The sequence below is a fragment of the Ceratotherium simum genome, chromosome 25 (assembly GCF_057802395.1).
Source record: "Ceratotherium simum simum isolate JZ-2026a chromosome 25, ASM5780239v1, whole genome shotgun sequence".
NCBI classification, from domain to species: Eukaryota; Metazoa; Chordata; class Mammalia; order Perissodactyla; family Rhinocerotidae; genus Ceratotherium; species Ceratotherium simum.
The window spans coordinates 4992648-5016144 of NC_141924.1; the positions used below are offsets into that span (position 1 = coordinate 4992648).

Sequence of the window (23497 nt, forward strand, 5' to 3'; positions counted from 1 at the left end):
TATACTAACTATGCACAAGGCATTCTTTCTTAGGGGCTATTAAAATATGGTCAGGGTCCCTGAATAATTCAAAGAACTTTTCACCTAGGGAGGAACTAAGCAAAGACCTTTAGGGTGTGAGTCATCTCTCTTAGGTTAGGAGGCTGGAGCACCTTTGCTTGAGTTATTTAATTTGGGGATCTTCATTCACTCAGTGCATTCAGCCCCAGCAAAGCCAGAGTCCCTCCCACGCGCCAGGCACAGGCCAGGGCGTCCAGACTCCATCCTCCAAAGGACTCAGTGACAAGGCTAGGAGGACTTGTAAGGAACTATTTGCCACCAGGTGATGAGGTCATCAAGATTCTAGGGCATTCTGTGGGAGCCAGCAAGCCTGGCGTGGAAAGACCACTATTCCTGCTAGAAAACGAATCCTGAACTTGAGCTTCCCCAGCCTCAGTTTCCCAATCAGTAGAATGGAAAATTATACCCAAGATATGCCCTCGCACAATTCTTCCCTAACTGTCTGTGCTAAAGGACCGGGGTTCTTTCCCCAGTCTTAGACCAATACTTTGGTAACATAATAAAAACGAATGCTAGGAAAACAAAACTGCAAAAACAGAGATACAAGCCCCCATTTTTAAATTTAGATTAAACAGACATAAGGTGATCCATCAAATGCTTAAGAAGTTTCTAGAAGCTTTTTCTCAATTTCTGTACTTATCTTGTCACAGGCCAGTACTGGTCTGTGGACCCTCTGTGTGGCCCCACAGCAGCACACAGCAGGCCCTCAATAACTGTTAGGGGAAGGGAGGAAGCACATCTGCGACGGGGTGAGGAGGAAGCACAGAGAAGTTCTCCTGGGGCAAAAAGTGAAGCAGATAAAAGACGGAGGAGAAATAAAGACATCTGGAGCAGAGATCGTTATTGAAACAAGACCTAAATCAACAAAAACTCTCCCCAGAGACACGGGAGAAACTCTCCACCAGGATGAACGGTTTGGGTTTGTTTAAAGTGAACGTTTCAGCTCTGATTTCAAAAGTCACGGAGGAGCCAGAATGTGGTTCCAACCCCGCTTCACGACTGAGAGATCTGAAAGCAGCCCCGCGGCATCCACGGGGCCCTGGACTTGAGGAATGAACAGCAAAGAAGGAAAGACTGGTCCATGTGACCCAGCACCCTGAAGCCATTGGGGTTGCGAAGGCACAGCGATGGACGGCCTGACTTAGGGACCACGGGTCTGTGAGCTCCTCCTTTCTAACCCCCTTCCGCCCCTGACCCATTTTTAACAAAGCGGGGATGGAATTCAGAGTGAGGGAACGGGCCCAAAGTCACACAGCAGGCGCGGGGCAGAGCAGACTCCTGCGATTTTCCAGGGTTATTTCCATTATGGCGCAGGAAACCATTGCATAAGCGGAAAAGATTATTAGACAACCAAGAAGTTTCCTGAACCGTGTAACTGAACCATGCCCCAAGGCTTCGGGATTTATCTGGCTTCAGACAAACGGAGGGTGGAGAGGCAGAACTGGAGGACACCCAGCTGGGAGCTCTCTTGAAGCTGCTCTTGGGGTCACTCAGCCCTTGGCTGAATGAAGGGCATAGCCCACTATTAACGAGCAGTACCCCCAGCCTCTCGCCTGCACATCATCATCGGCTCCACATGGAGAGAGAGAGGGCACGGGCCAGGAGTCGGAAGGCCAGCATTCTCCCTCCTCCTTGAGCATCAGTCCTCATCTGGGAAACGGAAGCAAGGCTAGCCACCCACACTGTCCCGGGCCGTTGGAGGGACAGGGAAGAACTGTGATGGCTAATGTTTACGGAGCCAGGGACCGCGCCCAAACTCCATACTCCTTCTCCCACTGAATCCTCCCAGCAACCTTCTAGAGAAGGACCGTAATTATCCCCATCTCACGGATGAGGGAACCGAGCCTGGAGAAGTCAGTTTGCCTAAGATACATGTTAGGACAGGGACATGAACCCAGATTTGTCGGATCCCAGATCCCAAGCCCTCAATCTCGCTCCAGGATGGCAGCTCTTAGATGAGGTGACAAACATGAAACCGTTCTGACAACTGGAAAGGGTCTGCACTGAATTAAAGCAATGGTAAATGTGTGTGCCCACACTGCCCGTGATGGTTAATTTTATGTGTCAACTTGGATGGACCATAGTACCTAGATATTTGGTCAAACACTAGTCGGGATATTGCTGTGATGGTATTTTTTACATGAGATTAACATTTAAACCAGCAGACTTTGAGTAAAGCAGACTACCCTCCATAATGTGGGTGGGCCTCATCTAATCAGGTGAAGGCCTTAAGAGAAAGACTGACCTCCCCCAAGCAAGAAGTCTGCTAGCAGATGGCCTTCGGACTCAAGCTGCAACATCAACTCTCCCCTGAGTCTCTGGCCTGCTGGCCCACCCTGCAGATTTCAGACCTGCCAGCCCCCACAGTTGTGTGAGCTAATTGCTTAAAGTAAATGTCTCTCTCTCTATATGTACACATCCTATTGGTTCTGTTTCTCTGGATAACCCTGACTAATGCACTTCCCAAGAGGGAAGGAAGGGGAGAAATTACCTGTTTCTTGGAGCTCCCCGATGTCCCCGGGGGCAAAGTCTGCGGTCTCCTGGCCCTTGACGCAGCACGCCCGGAAGACCAGCCCACACTGGTAGCCAACCATGAGGTTGTACTCGCAGCTCTGACCCTGGGCCTGGGCCGCCCTCCCCAGCAGGCAGCAGTGGCAGCACCTCTGCAAACACAGGTGGAGACTCCAGATGGAGAAGCCAGACACACAACACAGCGGGGCCCCACGGACCTCTCTGGTCCCCCCATGTGCACTCATGCTGGCTGGCAATGACACGTGTCTGACTTGGCTATCTCTTCTAAATGTTGGCAATAAAGGGAGAAGCAAACCAAGCCTGAGGCTGCCGCCCCCCAAATCTCACAGGTCTTGGTTTTGAAAGGAACCTTAAAGGGGCTTGCACTCAGCATGGGCTTCACAATACCCAACTGACCCCCTCAACCTCCTCGCCCTGCCCAGCTATACACCTCCAGGAAGAAGGGGCTATGGGAAGGACCCCCTTAGGGTCACACAAGAGTTCTCTAAGGGTCCATTCCTTTCGGGTGGGCTAAGATTTCTCCACCACGCCACACGTATGCACCCTGTCTCTTCCTTCCCAAGTCAGGGTGGTTCTGGCAGCAGGAATAGCATCATCTACTTGAAACGCATGACAGCCTCAAGACAAGCCCTCAAGCGAGGCACAGACTCAGTGCCTGTCACCTGGACCCCAGTGTCCCCAAAAGTCACATGTGAATCCCAGGGACAACATTCACCCTGACACACGACAAGCCCATTTCGGTCCTTATTATCCTAAGAAAGGCAGAGAACTACTTTTTTTTATTTTTTTTATTTTTTTTTTTCCCCCAAAGCCCCAGTAGATAGTTGTACGTCATAGCTGCACATCCTTCTAGTTGCTGCATGTGGGACGCGGCCTCAGCATGGCCGGAGAAGTGGTGCGTCGGTGCGCGCCTGGGATCGGAACCCGGGCCGCCAGTAGCGGAGCGCGTGCACTTAACCGCTAAGCCATGGGGCCGGCCCAGAAAGGCAGAGAACTTCTAAAAGGCCCACAGCAGGAGGCGGGCAGGGGTGGCTTTGCTTGAGTGTCTGTGGAGGTGGATGGGTCTTCCGTCCACTCATTCTATGACCTCTGCCAGGAAGAGTGGGAGCGTGTGCCCTCCGCCACCTTGCGGGGTATGAGTAATCCTTCCCGGAAACACAGATCACTCATCTACCAGGGCGATCTGTTCCCACTGCTGCTAGAATGTTCCATGCCTTTTCTGCGCCTCCCTTTCTCTCAAGGCTGGAGACACGGGCAGAGCTCTCTGCCAGGCAGACGGCGTCTGCAGGCCCCAGCCCTGCCCGGGGAGGCAGTCACTGCACGCCCACGGTCCTGGCTCCCAGGGCCCCCTTGACCAGCCCACCCCACCCTCACCCTGCCCAGCTCCCTCATGCCAGAAGCCTCCTCCCATGAAAGTCCACAAAGGCCGAGGGTGGGCAGAGAGGCACTGGACCCCCAATTCCTCCACGTGGAGTCTCCCGCCACGTCCCAATCCGTGTAAAGAGAGAATCCCCAGGAAAGAACCCGTCCGCTCCCGGACTCCAGACTTCGTCCTGATTCCTGCTCCTTGAAACTACTTCGTGGCCTTCCTAACTGGGAACGGGAAACCTTTCTTCTAGGGAATTCCAGGCACCTCCCACAGAAACCCAGCTGACCAGGTTAACTCTCCAAACCCAAGCTCCCCTGGTTGGGCTTGCTTTTACCCCTTGGTGGGTGGTAAGGGAGGGACAGCCTAGTTTAGCAGCAGTTTTCAGACCTGGAAATGCTCTCGGGAACTTCTCCACACCCACGCGAAGACGCAGACCTTCTACAGTGACGGAGGCCCTGAGTGACCCCGCCTAGACGTGGAGTCCCAGAATGGACTACATCATTTACTCAGAGCTTACCTTCAGTGCAGGACTTCCCCTGGGCCAGAGGGACCCTACTCCCAGCTCTGCCTCACCAGACCCTCCCCTGCTGGTCCTGAGAGGGCCTCTACCAGGGCTGCTGAGAGGCCACTTCGGAGTGTGGGCCTCTCTGAACCTCAGTTTTCTCTTCTAGAGCAGTTATGGAGGTCAGGTGTTATCTGAGGCTTAGTGGGGGCCTATTTTGAGCTCTGGGCTATGACTAGCCCTGGAAGGCAGAGAAGTGTGAGGGCCTCCTGGATGGAGTGGGGATGTTTACCTTGAACTGAGAAGAGGGTTCTGAAGGCTCTGAGCCCGGGTGACCCTTGCTCTGACCTCTGCATTCCTGCTCGAAGCTTTGGCACTGGAGGTCCTCAGGGCAAGGCTGAGTCATTCCATCCCTGTTTCCCCAGTGTTGGACTGAGCCCGGGGTGTTTTCCAGGGTTTACTGTCTAAACTAGAGGAGGTGGGGAAACTAGAGTGGTCTCTCCTCCATCCTGGGCTGGGCACCCCCACTGCTCAAAAGGAAAGGTGGACTGGGGCAGGGGTGCGGGGAAGAGAGTGCCCCAGGCCCTCCTGCTGATGGCCACTAGCCGCTGAGCTGGCAGGGGCCCAGGGCCTGCAGGCTGGCAGGTGGCCGGGTCCTCACCTTCACGAACGTGGCCTCGAGGCTGGCCTTGTCACTGTATGGCGCTGCGCAGCTGTCCTGCTCGTTGGCCAGGTTGATGCCCGTGGCACAGTGCAGCTCCTCCAGCTGGTTGTGGCAGCACTGCTCCTGGACCATCCTGTGGGCAGAGGGGGCAGGGTGGGCCAAGGGCTCCAAGGGTGGGGGGCCCATCGGGTGGTACACAGGGCCTGGAAACAGCAGCCCCTTGGAGAGGGGAGCTCTGTCATCTTTGGGTGTCCCTCCACTTCCCCAACCCACCCCCACTCACCCACGGAGACACACACACAACGCCTGGCATACAGGAGGTGCTCCATAAGTGTTTAGTTAGAATGACTGAACCAGGGCAGTGTCTGGGGGTGGAGTCAGGGGACCCAGTTGTGTGCCACCAGAGCCCAGATTCACCTCTCTGAGCTCTGACCCTCACCCACAAAATGTTCCCTGTTTAAAAAACAGAAACAGCTGATAGCTGACTTGGACCAGACCCTCTCATCCTTTCACCAAGCTGAATTCTTCTCAACACTCATACTCATTTTCCACACTCAGAGGAGATGGCTCCAGGGAGGTGGGGCAGCTTGCCCAAGGCCGTGGAGTGAGGGACAGTGGTAACAGTGACAGCGGACCGCAGGGGCCACGTCTCCCAGCCCTGTCAGGGGCTCTGGGGAGAAGGTCCTTGGAAACCCGAGGACACACAGGCATAAAGGCTTGTGTCGGCAGAAGCACCGTGACCTGCCAGAATCATTCCTCAGACACAGCTCGGGGCAGCAAGCAGGAGGCGTGCGTGAGTCACAGGTGTGGTTCCCACCAGACCCAAGATAACCCTGGCTTTGGCCAGAGCCAGCAAGGGCAGGAGGCGCCGCCGGACCTGCCTGTCCGGGGATGGGGGCGCCGCCCGGCCTCCCTGCGCTGCCAGCCAGGCCGCCTCTGCCCGCCGGCAGCAGCCCCCAGCCTGCCCTCCCCCTACCTCCACACTGCAGGGCTGGAGGTCTGCACCTGGCTTCCCATGGGTTTCCAGAACTGCCCTCCAGCTCCCAGATGGGTTAGTCTATACTGTGCGACTACACATTACATCATGCTTTCGGTGGATTTGCAAATAACAGGCATTTCACTAAATTGTCAGGGAGAGCAACCAGGTATGCATCCATCCACCCATTCATTCAAAAACATCGGCCAGGATGTGGAGAGACTGAATCCCTCACGCACTCTTGGTGGGAATGTGAGATGGTACAGCTGCTGTGGAAACCAGTAGGGCAGTTCCTCAAAAAATTAAAAACGCAATTACCATACGATCCCACTTCTGGGTGTATACCCCAAAGAACTGAAAACAGTGACTCAAACAGATATTTGTACACCCATGTTCACAGTAGCATTATTCACAACAACCAAAAGATGGAAGCAACGCAAGCGTCCATTGAGGATTGAGTTCTACGCACACCATGGAACATTATTTAGCCTTAAAAAAGGAAATTCTGACACACGCTACAACACAGATGAACCTTGAGGACATTATGCTAAGTGAAATAAGTCAGTCACAAAAAGACAATTACTGTGTGATTCCACTCACATGAGGTCCCTAGAAGAGTCAAATTCACAGAGACAGAGAGTAGAATGGTAGGTGCCAGGGGCTGGGGGAGGGTGAATGGAGAGTTTTTGTTTAATGGGCACAGAGTTTCAGTTTGGGATGATGAAAAAGTTCTGGAGAAGGATGGTGGGGACGGTCATACAACAATGTGAATGTACTAAACTCCACACTTATAAATGGTTAAAATGGCAAAATTTATGTTATGTGTATTTTACTGCAACTAAAACAAAATTTGGCTGAGGCCCTACTGTGTGCCAGGCCCGAGCAGAGGCTTCAGGGACGGGGAGAGGAACAGCCTCCCACAGGGAGGGGGCTCCAGGGCAGTGACTAAGCACTGCCTAGTGGGGCCGGCGGTGGAAGGAGCCCAGCACAGGGAGTCTGGAGAGCTGCGTCCAGATCTCTGCTCTCTCCTCACTGCCTGTCAACTCGGACATTCGATCTCGCATCCTTCAGGTCCTGGCTCAACCATCCCTTCTCAGTGAGGTGTCCCTAACAGCTCTAGCTAAAATTGTAAATCTGCGCTGACCAGGAGACCCTGTCTCTCGTCCCTGATTTGTCCTTTCCCATGACACATGGCGCCTTCTCACAAACCATGTAATTTACTTGTTATTTTATCATCTGCATCCTCTGTGGAAGAGATTTTGCCTCTTTCGCTCACTGATTTACCCCCATCTCATCCAGAATGAGGCACCTGGCAGGTCCTCAATGATATTTGCCAAATAAACAAATGAAGGGGTTCAAGTGCCTGCTGGATTGAAAGATGGCAGCTGAGGGCTTGCTTTAGGTTTGGGCTTGTGTGTATCCAAATTCCTCCGAGGGACTCCAATCCAACCCAAGATTTTAGGCAAATTTTAAGGAATGTTGGCCCTTGGTTAAGGCTAGAATGCAGGGTGATGCATGAATCGGGGAAACATTAGAGCTGCTCTCTCCTGCCCGCCTCCAAACGTGCCACGTGCCAGAGGCTCAGGCAGAGCTGAACGTGCTGGGCCAAAGCCCATGTGTGCAGAGTGGCTGGCTCCTCCCGCAGTCCTCTCTGATCCCCTCACCACCCGTGGAGTCCACCCCAGAGAACCCTCAGGGCCTTCCGCCCTCAACTTGGCCCAGGAGGTTATCCCATTCCACCTTGTGCTGAGCTTAGAACAGCAGTGAGGATCAATAAAGACTCATCAAATGAATGAAAATTTTCATTTTTATTTTCTGAGAATTTTACTTAAAACCGGCGAGCTAGCAGAATGCTATTTTGAAAGATGAAAAATGATGCCAGAACTATTGGGTGAGCAAATGGCCAGTGGTCATTGTTTCTTGCATTTTTTAACTATTACTCGTAAGAGAATCCTCTTAAACCAGATTTAACTTCTGACGCGCTCTCTCCCTTCCCTGCCATCAGGGAACGGTCATATTGAATTCGATAGACACTCCCCGCTCTGGGGCATTGCTGTGCTGCTGTCGCCCTGGCACACAGCCAGCCCTCATCCCAGCACCGCAGCTCCGACTCGGGGCTCAGAAGCCTCTGTCACTTGCGGTCCTCACCGCATGGAGGGCTGGGGGGATCTAATTCTCCTGGGTGTCCCCCACGGTGGCACTCATGCCTGCGTCCTGAAGGAAAACCCAGGTGCATCCTTAGATGAGCTGCTTCTCACCTTCAGCCCGAGAGGCCAGGCTGGGCCCTTGATCTCTGCAGACCGTGTGGGGCTGGAATCCTGACGTTAACTGAGCAAAGCGGTTCGTGCGCAGGGGAGGCATGGAGGGCAGTGACACGGTCCGAGACAGCCAGCTCAACAGCTAACTCGCTAAGAAGCCTCGACCCACACGAAGCCCCCTGCCTGTGAGTTCACTGGGACGAGTCGACCGGCTTCCCGGGGCCTCGGTGAAACAACAGATGGTCACTCGAGATCAGTGACCTATGAGTGGTGTCCTGGGAGTTCAACAGTGTGTTCCAAGGATACTGTAATATAGACGCTCCCACCATCCAGCCAGAATTTCCCCAGGCCCCATGGGATGAAGCGAGTGCCACCAGAAACAAGTTGAGAGTAATGGGGAGCCTGGACTCGCCCCCACATTTCCCACAAAGAGAGAAGAAATTCCCTCTCGGCCATTCAGATATGACTCATGTTTTGGGAAACCTCTTAACGCATGTTTGAAACTGACCCCTGATCAAAACATAGATGGTACTACAAATGCCTGCCACACAGCTGAGCAGGGGCCACTGAGTTAAAGACAACTCAAGACCTCACAGAGGGGCCGGGGAGCAGAAGTCAGTAATAAATGTAGTCGTAACTAAAATCTGAGTTCTCAAGTGGGCCCAGAAGTCACTGAGTCTCTGACCTCAGCTTCTCCCTCTGACATCGAGAAGTCATCTGGCTGATGCCTCACTTTCTAAGTCTTTGATTTCAGTAAGTATTAATAATAGTGTCTCCCTGTTACGGGGTGAACTGTGTCTCCCCAAAATTCTGTTGAAATCCTAACCCCAGTACTCAGCATGTGACTGTCTTTGGAGATGGGGTCTCTAAAGAGGTGATTAAGGTTAAATGGTCAGTCATATGGGTGGGCCCTAACCCAATACGACGGGAGTCCTTATAAGAAGAGGAGATTAGGACACAGACACACCCAGAGGGACGACCATGTGAGGACACAGGGAGAAGACGGCCGTCTACAAGCCAAGGAGAGAGGCTGCAGAAGGAACTAACCCTGCTGGCACCCTGATCTTGGACTTCCGTCCTCCAGAACCGTGAGAAAATAAACGTCTGCTGTTTAAGCCCCCAGTCTGTGGTATTTGTTACTGCGGCCCCAGCAGACTAACATGCTCCCACTGTCTGGCTTTGCGGTGCTGCCTTCTTCCCTCTTCTCTCTCGTTATCCCAACCCTGAAAGGAGGGAACCATGGTCCTCCTTCTACCCTTGGGGAAACTGAGGCTTAGAGCTGGCCAGAGAAATCCAGCCTAGTGGGTCCACCTTCCCGGGGCCAGGCTGCCTCTCGCCGGCACCGTCAGTAAACAGAATGCTTGGTGCTGACCATCCCGCTTCGCTTGCCCCTCCGACATTTCCAGCGCTAAGCCACACTGGAGCCCAAATCCCAGCTCTCACTCCTCAGATGCTCCGTAAACCGGAATGCGTGGTCTCCCAGTCAGTTCACACATCCGAGCGCCTATCTCCCATCCCTTTGTTTGGTCTATAATGCCTTTGACTTTTCAAGAATTTCCTAAATTGAGATTTACATCCTCCATCACTGCTGGCAGCAGCAGCTGTGCTCGATGCCAACAAATGCAGAACTCCAGGATGAGGCGCACAAGCTTCCCCGCACATTCTTTCCGTAGCAGCTCTCTACCCAGCCTCCCACGGCTCCAGGTGTCGGAGCAGCTCCGACTCGGATTAGAGCAGAGCAGACGAGTGGATGTCAAATGACGGGATGCTTGCAGACCCTCGCCTCCCTGACATTTTCTCCCTAGGCAAGCAGATCTGGGTTCAAACCCTGATGCTGTCACCTACCAGCTATGTAAACTGGGGAAGGCTCAGTGTCCTCGTCTGTAAAATGGGATTAATAACACGGTTAAATGAGATAATATGCATCAAACGCACGGCATGAAGTAGGGGTTTCACAAAGGCTTGCTATTATTTTTATGATTATTTTATGGTGACAATCAAAATTACATATCTTCGTCATTTATTCTAAGCTTATATTCTCCCAAAACTTTTGAGAGAGCTTGAGTCAATTTAGGGAGAAAAGAATAAAAAGAGTCGGTCCAGATGTTGGCTACTACATAAGGTGAACGTCTGGGGAAACCCTTTGCTCTGGACTGGCTCATCTGTGTTTTCGGAGTCTGAAGGTGGTTCACGCTTAAATTTGCAAAACACTTCCAGTCACGTGATCTCATCTGCCCTGCACAAGGACCCCCTTTTAGTTAGGAGGAAACTGACTTGGCCACAGTGCCCAGCTGTGGTGGAGAGGGCTGTAAACCCAGACCTTGCTTGCAGCCCAGAGAAGGGCACGGATGCCCCAACAGTCACAGGGCAGCAAGGGAAGGGTGAGCTGAGTCCCGTACGGGGATCCTGGGTGCACAGGGGAAGGAGGCAGGGGTCATCCACCACCCTCCCACAGCCTGGTCGGATCCGGCCCTGGGTGCCCAGCCTCTCCTGGGGGGTCTGACACACACTATCCCTTCCTGTCTGGCTTTCCTCTAAAGGAACACCGTTCTGGTAAAATGGTGGCCACTGGCCAACATACCTGCATTCTTTGGATTCCGAGGCGTACGGCAGCGAGCAGTCCCTGTGCTGAGTGGCCATTCGATGTCCGTCTGCACAGCACGCTTCCATGGCGACGTCTGCGCCCACTGTGCAGGGAAGAGAATGGGGTGAGTGGCACACGAGGTCCCCTCCGACATGCATCTCCCTCGGGTGGCCAAGGGCTCTCCCTCCCGGCCACACCATCTGGATGCCCACTTCCTTAGGTCTCTACCACAGTATCAGGCTGCTCTGACAGGACCGTGGGCACATCGATTCCTTTAGTCACTTGACAAAAGCGTACTGAAAACTCACTGGGTCCCAGGCTGGGAGCACACACCCTGCTTCTTCCTAGAAGGGCCTGAAACCTCGACTATTGCCTTCCAAATCCAATCCTGATGGGGCTGCAGCTCACACTCACCCAGACTGAATCCCTGCTCCGGCCACACGCTGGAAAGTCAGACGGGGTCCCTGCCCAGATGGGGGTCCCTGTCTTCACGGTTCAGAGGGCAAGAAAGACAGGAGCTGCTGACAGAGGCATGACCAAGCTGCCATCCAGCCCACATGTCCAGCGTATCTAGGACATGACCTGACTTCTTTAGGGCCGGAGATGGTTTGGCCACTAGAGATGGACAGTGCCGAGTGGGGGAGGCGTGGAGGTTCCGAGCAGGGCTGGTACCCAAAACTGGGACAACCGAGGAAGTCTTCTCTCGAGCATGGGGGCGCAGTCTGGTGAGTGCACACCACGGAGGAGGCTCAGAGGAGAGAAGGGAAACGAGGGCCTCAAATTCACAAGCCCATTGGGGTAAGAAAGAAAGAGACAGCATTTCTAGACCAGCCTCTGGGACCCACATCCACGCTCTCATTTAACCTTCGTAGCCACTTGTTGGCGTGGCGTCAGCTCTCATCCTACAGGTGAGGAACCTGAGGCTGGTGACGGTTTCTGCCCTGGATCTGCCGCAAGACTGAGTCTTTGCGCAGGAAAAGGAAAGACGAAGACTCCCAGGGTCAAGCAGCTGGCCCACGTGCGCCCTCACAGCTGGACAACAGCCGGGATGAGCTGGGAACCGGGCCCTCCAGTCCCCAGCCTGGCTCTCAGCCCCACCCCAGGCCGCTGCCCTGATGGGCCCCTCGGCTCACAGGAAGGAGAAGACCCCACTGTGCCCCAAGAGAGGAGCAGCCGGATACCAAGGTGCCCTCAGCATAAGGGACTCCCTGGCCAAGAGCCTTAGCACCAACAGCCTCTGCAGGCCGGGCAGAAGGTCACCCCTCGCGCAGGAGGACGTTGCAAAATTGGGCTTAAGAAACACCACGTGTTCTTACTGAAGGCTCTCCAGCACCCAATGGGGTAAATCCTGCTGGGCTTGGCAGCGTTTCTTGGCACTGATGGCCATGGGTGTCCTGTTTAGGCTCATTATTCCTCTGAGGCCGGGCCCTCGGGTGGCCCCAGACGGGAGGCTCACTCTTGGGCTCAGCACAATCCCGGGACCTCCTAAAACACAGGCTCTGACGACCCGCCCTCAACCACGCCAGCGCCTCTGCAGTCACACTGCGTCCGGAACACACTGCCCTCGAACGCTCCGGGGGCAGGGGGAGAAACTGTCACTGCCACCGAGAGTGCTCACTTCCAGAAAGACCCTGGGGTGGTCAGTGCACGGCGAGGAGCTGAGGCTGGGCCAGCTGGCCATTGTGTACGGCCAGGGGAGGAAGGGCTTCCCCTGCCCCAGGGCTTCCGGAGAACTCTGAGCTGCTTTCCACCTTGAAGGATGTACCCTGCCCCATCCTCACTCCCCCGGGTGTGAGGGAGAGTCTGGCTGGCACGGGGAGTCTGAGGCAGTTTGGTTAAGGGTGACAGGCCACCCCATAGCAAAGCCCCCCAGTCTGCTGCCACCTGGCCACTCAGCCCACACCTACCTCAGCTGCCCCCTCTCCATACTCCCCGATGATGCCGTTTGGTGAACGTGGGAGATGCACCATGGGCTGGGGTTTGGATAAAACTGTCTGGCGCCCTGGGCCTCCCAGCACCTAAGCAGGAAAGCCATCCCGAGGGAGAGACACACAGTCACGGGGATCATCTCGAACGCTCCCACGCATCCATTTGTTCATCCCTTCATTCCGGCTTCAACTGACTTGAAGAAAAGCACTCACAAAAGACCTTATAAACGATAAAATATGGCCTGTGGCCCATCCCTGGGATGACTGTGACCCACGTGGCCTGACACTGAGGCTGATCTCCCTGCGCAGCCAGTCCCGGCTCCCCCTTCACCCCAACTCCAGCTGGACCCACTTAGCTCTCCCACCTGTGGTCTGACCCCTCGTGGCTTCTCACAGCCTCTCTCCAGTCCTGGGCGCCCCCCCCATCCAGTCTATCACCACCCACTGCAGCCCGCCTGCCCACCAGCCTGGCCTGGGCAGCCCTCTGCTCCCACATCACACCGTGTGTGTGGAGCACAGCTCACCGTTTTCCCATATTCTGTCTGCCTCACCCTCCCAACCACAAACGTCTCGAGAGCTGGGCCTGTCTCTTGTCCTCCTCCACCTCGGCGCAAAGCTGGCAGGCAGCTGCTAGAGTTGAGTAAGAGCGTCAGCTTTGGAGTCAGACTTGGGCTCTGATCCCAGCTCCACACTTTCCTGCTCTGTGGCCCTGGGCAGGCCACTTCACTTCTCTGAGCCACAGTTTCCTTGGCGGTAAAATGGGGCTCGAAATACCTTCGCAGAGTTGCTGAGAAGATGGATAAAGCTTATGAAGATCTGAGCACACAGTGTGCTCCAGTAAACAGCGGCTTGATTACATATTAAAGAAACAGAAGATTTGCTTGCCGTTGCCCATGAGAGATGGGGGAACCATGGACCCATCTCGGGGTGCTGAATCCCCCTGGGATGTCGCAGCCCCAAAGCCCCCTCAAGTCTGAGAAAGGCAGGCGCAGGCGAAGTTCAGGCTCCCGCGGCCGGCTGAGCAGGGCGAGAACTTTGTGCCCTGAGCTGTGGAAACATTTGGAAATGATTCCCGCTGGGGAGCCTTCAGCACTTTGAACATTATTCTCAGCAGGACAATAAAATGTTAAGTCCTTCACTCAGTCCAGAAACTTGGAATGTCCCTGGAATGCTCCGAGCAGCCACAGAGCTGGAATCTGTGCAAAGCAGAGCCTCACAGCTGCCCAGGGTCAGCGTGCCCTCCTCGGGTGTGAGGCACCGTCAGCCAAGGGAAGGCTCCTACACGGCCCCGTCAGAGAGGCCACGGAGAGCCCACCAGGGACCACGGCCTGGCTGGACGGTGATGAGGCAGACCCGGGCAGGGCATCACCGTCCTCATCATAATAAACAGCCCCGACATGTGATGGGCCCTGCAGAGAAGGCCTCGTGCATTTACCGTCTCTCACTCCCTCGGCCCCTTAAACTCCTGTTTATGCCACCGTGTCAGGCACATGGTGTCACACTGTCAAGCAGAAGTGCCATCGTTTCTGACGCATTCCCCCTCTTGGCATCTGTGTCACCTGATATTTCACCATCAGGAACAAACAACTCTGGTTTGAACATCTTTATTTGTGTATCTTTATTCCTAAAGTCACGATTATTTGCTTAGGCCAAAGCCCCCCGAAGGAGAGAAGCTGCGTCACAGGGAAGACATCATCACGACTCTTGATACGTACAGCTGTCCCGAGAGGCGCCCCCACTCACACAGCCCCGCTGACCCTGCGACTGGACCAGGATGACCAGTGGTTTGTTTAGAGCCAGGACCTTGGCTGATGCGTGGCCAGCTGGAGCCAGGCGAACTGACCAAAGCTCACAGGCCCCGGCTCAAGGCTGAGGTATTGACCTGGGGACGAGCTGAGAGCTCCAGCTTAGTCAGAGGGACCCGAGGGGAGTGCCAGCCCCTCTTTCATCATGCTCCCCTGGAGTGCTTGCGGCTGCTCTGGGGACATCGCTGTGCAGAGGGTGGAGGAAGGTTTCAGCATCCGCCAGAACTGGGTTTGAACCCCTGACCTCCACTTAGCAGCTCACTGTCCCTGGGCAAATTCCTGACGCCATCTGTGCCTCAGGCTCCTGATCTGTGAAATGGGGCTTGGACCCTGAATTACTGGGTTCTTGTGGGGCCTGATGCACAGAAGCAGTCAGAGATTTCCCACCCCCATTCCTCCTCTACTCCCATTCGCCACGTGCCTTAAGTGCCCCGCCACCAAACTGTCACATCAGTGGCTGTAGGTACGGAACCTGGAATTCAAACATAATTAAGAATGGAAGAAACCGAATGGAGTTAAGTCACCAAACAGTGATGTGAAAGTAGATGTCAAGGTGTCCTCGTCGCCACCCGGACCATGCCCCGCCCACCCCAACCAGTGGGTGACGAGCTCTGTGCAGCATTCAGCTGCCACTTAACATCCCTGACGCTCCCTACCAACCGCTCATCCCACTGCTCCTCGGCCTGGGCCCCGGCCCCTCAAGGCTCTGGTCCTTCTCTGTCCAGCTCTGTCACCTCCCCACCTCCAGACACTACCCACTTCTTTTAGGATGTCCCTCGACACCGTGTCTCCCCACTACCACTGCCATCTCCACTGGCGCTCCATCATTCCTGACCCCTCACGATGCACCAAGCACAGCACCAGCCTTTGTGAGTCTTACTTAATTCCCACAAGATCCCAGTGAGACCAGTTCATTATGTTCCCCATTTTGCAGATAAGAAAATTCAGCTGAGAGAGGTTAAGTGACCAGCTCTGAGCCCCATAGCCAGAGGGGTCAGCAAGTGGCAAAGCCAGGCTTTGGGCCAATCTTCCTCAGCGAAAAGAAGAGGATTGGCAACAGATGTTAGCTCAGGGCTAATCTTCCTCAAAAAAAAAAAAAAAAAAAGAGTGCGTGCATCCTGTCCAAGAAAAGGTCTGTTCTTAACTTATGTTCAGAAACAAAGCCACCCGCCTCCTTCTGAGCATTTCCTTTAGATGGGCAGGACCAGGCTCTCTGAAGCACAAAGCCAGTGCTGCTCCACTCCGCAGACACATCTCTTCCAAGACACATCCCAATTAGAAAGGGCCATAAAGAGCTGGCTTTGCTGTTTTCACACTCGTCCCCTTGGTAATAAACAAGCTTTACTCCGGTGGTGAAAATCAAGTGAGGTCAGAAAGGGAGGTGCGGAGGCCCCGGGAAAGAGTGCTGGACAGGGAGCCGGGCTGGTGTCCCCACTTTGTCCCTGGCGTTTACGGGGAGAGTGTAGTCACTATAAATGTCTGTTGTAACCTGGAGGAAGAGTTTGAAAAATCATTACCTACTGTGTTGGGACTTCAAAGACTCCAACCTTCTAGTCTACTAAAATCCTGTTGAGTACAACAGTCTGGTTTTGTGGACCATTATTTGTCTTTCCTTGCTTCCTGTAGAATAAGGGTTATATACGCATCCTTAGGTTAAATTCACTTTAACTTCCCCATGATTGTTGCTTCTGAGAGCTGAGCACTTAACATTAAATTAAACACTTCGTTTAAATTTTTTTTTTTTTTGTGAGGAAGATCAGCCCTGAGCTAACATCCGATGCCAATCCTCCTCTTTTGCTGAGGAAGACTGGCCCTGGGCTAACATCCATGCCTATCTCCCTCCACTTTATATGGGACGCCGCCACAGCATGGCATGATAAGCAGTGCGTCGGTGTGCGCCCAAGATCCGAACCGGTGAACCCCGGGCCGCCACAGCGGAGGGCACGCACTCAACCGCTGCACCATCGGGCCGGCCCCCTCGTTTAAATGTTTATTGTTGAAGACATTATGCTCGGTAAATAAGCCAGTCACAAAAGGACAAATCCTGTATGATTCCACTTACATGAGGTCCGTAGAGGAGTCGAGTTCAGAGACAGAAAGTAGAATGGTGGGAGCCAGGAGGTAGTGTCGGGGAAATGGGGAGTTAGCGCTGAATGGGGACAGAGCTTCAGTTTGGGAAGATGAAGAAGTTCTGGAGATGGACGGTGGTGACAGCTGCACAACAATGTGAATGTGCTTAATGCCACTGAACTATACACCTAAAAAGGGTTAAAATGGTCAATTTTATGTTATGTACATTTCATTACAATAAAAAATACATTTAAAGTTGAGTGTTTGTGTGCTATTTTGTACTCCCCTTCATTAGGAAAGGAATTGGATGTTTTTGCTGATTAACTCACTTGCTGTTTTCAATTGATGTCATTTTAATGCACTAATCTGAACACTGCAGAGAGGTAATTTGGTAAACTGTATCGTAGAATGTTCTTGTACAGGGGTTTGAAAGTGAATGCAGTGTTTTACATGGCAAGCTATGAGACCTCAAAAGGGAACAGATAAAATGTTCAGTAACAAAGTAAATTGTAACTTTGTAACCAAAATAAAGGTGATTTAAAAGTAAAAAAAAATGACAAAAAAAATCTCCAGGATCATACTTTCACCGCGTGTCTCGGGCGGTGGCCGTGGAGGCTGGACAGACGGAGGCGAGGCCGAGGGCCTGATGTTCGGAGTCGCTCCGGCTTTGACCCCCTGCATCACCTCGGCCGGCTCATTGTACTTAGTGGTTGGGTCACCTCTCAGTTATCTGAAAGCCAGCGTCCTGAGCTTTGCCATCCCATCACCAAAGCTGGGGACTACCTGAGGCCCACAGAGGCGCCTGTCTCCTGCCCCCAGTCGTGGATTTGTCCCTCGAAGCTCCCCTCCCCGCCAGCACATCCCATCACACCCCGACTCGGCGCCTTCTCAGTGCCGGCTTGGCTGCTCCAGAGTAAGGAGGGAGCAGCTGGGGCAGATGATTGTCCCGTTGGGGGCCTTCTGGAGGTGACGGGGAGGCCCTCCTTCCAGCATCGCTTCCCCCGGACACACAGAGCAGGAGCTCAGCAACATTGTGGAAGGGGAAAGAGGAAGATTCCCAGGCAGCAGCCCCACTCTGACAGAGGACATACAGGGGGGCCAGGGGCAAGAAGAGAACCAGGTGACACCCCCTACCCGACACCACACCTCACTGGTACCAAGGGGTTTGCAGAGGTCCACAGCGTCCAAGCAGAGATCAACCAGGCCAAGCCGCACTCACAGACCCCCTGGCAGCACCTCCAGGAGGGCTTAAAATCAAAGAAATCCCGTGCACAGACCCTGCCACATCTGAGCGGCCCTCCTAGATCATGTCAGGAGAGCAACTTGGAGAAAACGAGGCCATCTATCCCTGACCCTGGGAGCGATGGCAACATCCACGAAATCACTTCAGGTGACTCCATGCTGGCTGCCCACCCACGCCCATCCCTGGACTGTAGATGCTCTTAGGAGAGAAGTGGTGCCCGGGGCCAGCCTGGAATTTTCTCTCTCAGATCATTTCCCTCTCTTATGAGAAGAAGCTTCAATCAAGCACAGTTTTAATCTCTGATTCCTGTAATCTGACGGTGTGGATTAGATCCACCAAGCATTATACTAAATATAAATCAAGAATAAACTCTCGGGCCGGCCCCGTGGCTTAGAGGTTAAGTGCACGCACTTCGCTACTGGCGGCCCGGGGTTCAGATCCCGGGCGCGCGCCGACGCACCGCTTCTCCGGCCATGCTGAGGCCGCGACCCACATACAGCAACTAGAAGGATGTGCAGCTATGACATACAACTATCTACTGGGGCTTTGGGGTGGGGGGAAGAATAAACTCTCCTGTAACATCTTGTTAGCTTTCAACTCAGACGTTCCAAGGGAAGGCATCGTTGTGGGTTAAAACTGCTCAGCCCTGAACCTGCTCCACGTCTTACTGAACCTCACTGAGCCCCCTTTGCTCTCTCTGTCAAACGGGGCAGTAACTGCATAGGGCCAGGAAGATCAATGAGATAACCCACCCAAAATGTTTCAATCAGTACCTGACCACAGAAAGAAAGAGAATCTTCAAAATAAAATAAACATAGAAGTTTCTGCACCATGATGGGGAGGACATTCTTTTTCACACACCCCAAGGCTGACACATCGCCAGATGGCCGACACCCCCCATGTCACCTCTCTTCAGGAAAGAGACACACCTGCCTGAAGCAATCGGTGAGCAGGTGGACAGAGACAGCCTGATTCACAGGTGTCAGATACCATTTGTCACAGCAGCTAAAACTCAATTCCTTCCAGGTGAATTAAGCCTTCATAAGGATTATGGTGCAGACTGTGAATCAGCGTGATTTTGATGGACGCCAAGGGCATGCTACATGTTCTGAGCCAGCAGAGGCCCACGGTCTGAGGAGCACGCACTCTTGTTGAGTGGTAAAGATATGGACGCATGTTCTTTCCAAGACTACAGATGCCCGCTGGCAGTCGGAGGGGTTCTGTACTGCTCCTTGGGTGGAGGCTTCCAGAATGTCAGCCTGCCACCTATAAACATCAGAGGGGCTTTGGGCAATGCCTGATCAGCCCGCGAGCCACCAAGATGTAATAGGCAGGTTGCTCGTTGTGCAGTGTTGCTGTGGGACAGCTCTAGAGGCCTGGGGTCTGGTTACAGCTCCACCACTGAGGGCCCGTCCACTGGGAGTAAGTCCAGGCCTCAGTTTCCTCATCTGTAAACTGGGTGGAGGAGGCAGCCCGGAGTCAAGCGAAGGCTTTCCAAACTCCACCTCGTGTACGGACGTGGGTCTGACAAAATTTCCACTGGATTGCAACAAAATGAGGAAAGGAAATGACTGAGGAAGCTTTTCCAAAAGCCAGCCTGATTCCGTTTAAAAGGCTTTCTCTCTTTTTTTTTTTTTTTTTTGCTGAGGAAGACTGGCCTTGAGCTAACATATGTTGCCAACCTTCCTCTTTTTGCTTGAGGAAGAGTCACCCTCAGCTAACATCTGTGCCCATCTTCCTCTATTTAGTATGTGGGTCGCTGCCACAGCATGGCTTGATGAGTGGTGTGGGTCTGCGCCCAGGAATTGAACCTGGGCCACCAAAGCGGAGTGTGCCGAACTTAACCACCAGGCCATGGGGCCGGCCCCTAAAAGGCTTTTTTTAATTCTGAGACCTTGTCCACCCAAAACACGGGGCACTAAAATGCCCTTTATATATATGAAATGGGCAGATACAAGATGGTGGTTGGCTGGGTCTCTGCTTATTTTATATCTTAATATTCGCACGTGGCAAAACAAAAATTTGACAAGCTCTGTGCACAAATGAGAAGGGGGGAAAGGTGTGTCATCAGAAGCTGGGAGCAAGTCAATTTTCTTGATTTCCTCTGCTTAAGCTCAAAACCTCAGAGGCAGCCGAGGGGCCTCAGGTGTTTCAGAATGTTACTGGGATCCTGATGTTGTTCTATGTGTCTTCTGAACTTGCCACCCTGCAAGGCTCATGCTCGATCTGCCCCATAGCCCTGTCTAAAGCTGGAGCAAAAAGTTGGAGCGGGTCCCATGGCGTCCAGGACCCACATCACTGGGCAGCCTGAAATGCAACGAGATGCCAACCACAGAGACGTCAACAGGAAATTCCAAGCAAAGACAACCATGCAAGACTCAGCCCACCCCTTCCAGAGGCCCTCCCCTCCCGAGCCCCTCTTAGGACCCTTCCAAGCACAGGCTCTGCCTTAGGGCAAGAGATCCAGAGGTGAAAAGGCAGGACCCTGTCCTCAAGGGGACAGTCCGGGGAGACGCCAGGCAATTGTCACTGGGTTGTGTCCCAGTGCCTCTGCACCCCTTGTAGGTCTAGGATGAGCACAGACCCATCTCCCCCTTCAAGGCCACCCAACCTCCCCAGGAGGAAGCAGGACATGCCCGAGTCTGCTCTTACGGCTCCAGACCCTGCCCCCAGCACAAGAGTTGCTGGTGCCCTCACACCCCCACCCGTCACAGCACCCATTACAGAAAGAGAGGGGTCTTGGATAGAGAACCGGCTAGTAGGAGGCAGCAAGAGAGGACCAGAAGGCACATCTCTGGGAAGGGGAAGAGAAGCATCTCCCACATTGATCCCTCCAGGCAGCTCTGGTCCAGGCAGTGACCTCCTGGACACGGGGGCTGCCCTCACCCTCCGACATCTCTACAGCATCCCACTCTGCAGGACCCATCTCCCTGGTTTTCCTCTCAACTCTCCAGCCACCTGTCACGTGTCCTCTGCACCTGGCCTTTGGAAGCTGGAGCTCTGCGGGCTGGGTGGTCCCGAGTCCACTCCTCTCCTTGGGCTAGCTCATTCACACCCACACCAGTTCAAAGGTCCCTTCCTCCTGGAATTCCTCCCTAACCACCCCCCCAACACACACACATGTACATGCGCATGCGCACGCACACACACATGGTGCTGATCCATTTCCTCTCTTGCATGGTCTCTTTGCACCCTGAACTTCCCAGCACCTAGCACAAATAATTAACTGCATGTGTACTTAGTGCCACAAGGGCTGGGACGGGCTCCATCTCGTTCTGTGCCCTGGCCCATGCCTGCCCCAGAGCAGGAACTCAATAAATATCTGTGACAGAATGAGTGGACAAACGGTCTCATGTGATCCTAGCAACTCTACGAAACAGGGCAGAGAGAGATTAAGCAAGTTGCCCAGGGCCCTGGAGCCACCGAGGCGGCAGTCGAATCCTGCTCTGACTCTAAAGCTCACACACACCTACTATAAAATGCCGAAAAAAACTGGCTTCCCCCGAAGCTGGACTTAGAAAAATCAAGACCTTTCAGTAAGAAAGATGAGCAAGGCAGTTCAGTGTCCTGCTTAGGAATACAATGCGAGAGCCAAGCTGCCCAGGTTCGAATCCTGGTGCTACTGCTTAGCAGCTGTGTGCCCACAGGCCCGCTACTTGGCCTCTCTGTGCCTCGGTGTCCTCACACTGACAATGGATAATGGGGATAATGACAGGAATGGTGTAGAGTGGGCTGCAGAAAGAAGTCTTTAAGTCAAAATAAGAAGCGTATGTAGGTAGCAAAACTTACAGTACAATCCAAAGGAAAAACAGGTTCAAGAAAATTGCTAGCTCCCTTCATTAGCATAAAAATATTCTAATAGCTCCCATCTGGAAACCAGTCCTGACAACGTCCCAGCTACCACCCAGGGCCTGGGAACCCCCTGAGCAGGTGAGCTACCTTGCTGTTTCTCCTCCTCAAATTGCCTGGGAGAGCTCAGTCCCGTGGTCCCTTGTCCCCTCTCTCACCATCTCTCTGGGTGGTCTCCTGCAGCCTCATCCATGAGCCAAGACTCCCAGGTTTCTGTCTGCAGCCTCATCTCACCCGGGGCCCAGGCTCCACCTGGACGTCTGACAGGGTGCTTACGGTGTTCACACAAAACTCTGATTCTTCCCACCACCTCCCCACCCCCACACCCGTCCAGCCTTCTCTGTCTTAGTAATTAGCAATCACCATCCATCTAGCTACTCGAGCCAAAATAACAGGGTCAGAATTACTCCTTCTCCCTCACCCTCTACATCCAATCCCTCGGCAACTCCTCTCCACTCAACCTCCCAAACGCCCTAGCTCTGCCCACTTCTCACCGGCCCCCTGACTGCCACCTCGTCCAGGGCATCTTCAGTCCTGGATCCTGCAGGAGCCTCCATGCTGCCTTATCCTGCCTCCACTCTCGTCTCTGTATAGTCTACTCACCATGCCATGGTCCAGACTGACTTCTACAAATGGAAGTCAAATAATGTCACCCCTGCTTAAAATCCTCTAGTGGCTTCCCAGTGCACTTAGGATAAAATCCACAGTCTGCACCCAAATTTTTAAGGCCCTACATGATTGCACTGACCCCCTCTCCGGCACCCTCCTCCCCGCTCCCTTTACTCCTCCGGCGAGGCACAGCCTTCCTCCAGTTCCTCCAACACACCTGGTCCCACCTGGGGGCCTTTGGCCAGCGGTTCCCTTTGCCCACAAGCTCTTCCCAGGTCTTTTCAAAGATGGCTCCTCGCCATTCACATCTCAGCTCACGTGTCACTTCGCCGCTCCACTCACTTGAGAGCCACCCTCGTCCCGCAGTCACTACTATGGCATGTATGGTCCTTGGGGCGCTGATCCCTACCAAGACGTTCATCTGTTTCTATGTTTACTATTCCAACGGGCAGTGGGCTGAATGGTGGCCCCTAACGAGATACGGCTCGTCCTGAGCACTGGAATGTGACCTTATTTGGAATAAAGGTCTTTGCCAGTGTAATTAAGGATCTCAAGATGAGCTCATCCTGGAGCATCCAGGTGAGGCTTAAATCCCACGAGTGTCCTTACAAGAGGCAGGCAGAGGAGGAGAAGGCCAGGTGAAGACAGGCAGACACTTGAGTGATGCACCAGCCACAAGCCAAAGAAAACCAGGAACCACCAGGAGATGAAAGAAGCAAGGATGGATACTCCCCTAGAAACTTCAGAGGGAGCGAAGCCTTGCAGACACCTTGAAATCAGACTTCTGGCCTCCAGGATGGTGAGAGGATAAACTCCTGTTGTTTTAAGCCACTTGGTTTGCAGTAATTGGGTCTGGAGCCATAGGAAACTCTCATAGTACGCAAGCTCCATGAGGCGGGGTCCTGGTCTGCCCCATGTCCCCCGGGCCTAGGCCGACGCCCACCTCCGCAATGAGTGCTCGTGGAATAAACGGACAAACTGACAAATGATGGATGCATGACAGACAGCTCCTCAGGGCCAGGCTAGGCTCCCAGGAGATGCTCAGGAA

The 23497-nt window shown here is 53.6% G+C and overlaps 1 protein-coding gene across 2 annotated transcripts in view; it reads right to left on the reverse strand.

Annotated features, from left to right (window-relative positions):
• The window catches only part of FBLN1 (fibulin 1), an 86685-nt gene that overhangs the window by 57797 nt on the left and 5391 nt on the right, over positions 1-23497 (reverse strand). For both annotated transcript variants that reach the window (XM_004437981.3, XM_004437982.3), the window contains exons 2-4: positions 10943-11048; positions 5125-5260; positions 2552-2723 (exon numbers count right to left, since the gene is read on the reverse strand). In XM_004437981.3, coding sequence (XP_004438038.1) covers positions 2552-2723; positions 5125-5260; positions 10943-11048 — 414 coding nt within the window. The remainder of the gene's footprint in view (positions 1-2551; positions 2724-5124; positions 5261-10942; positions 11049-23497) is intronic.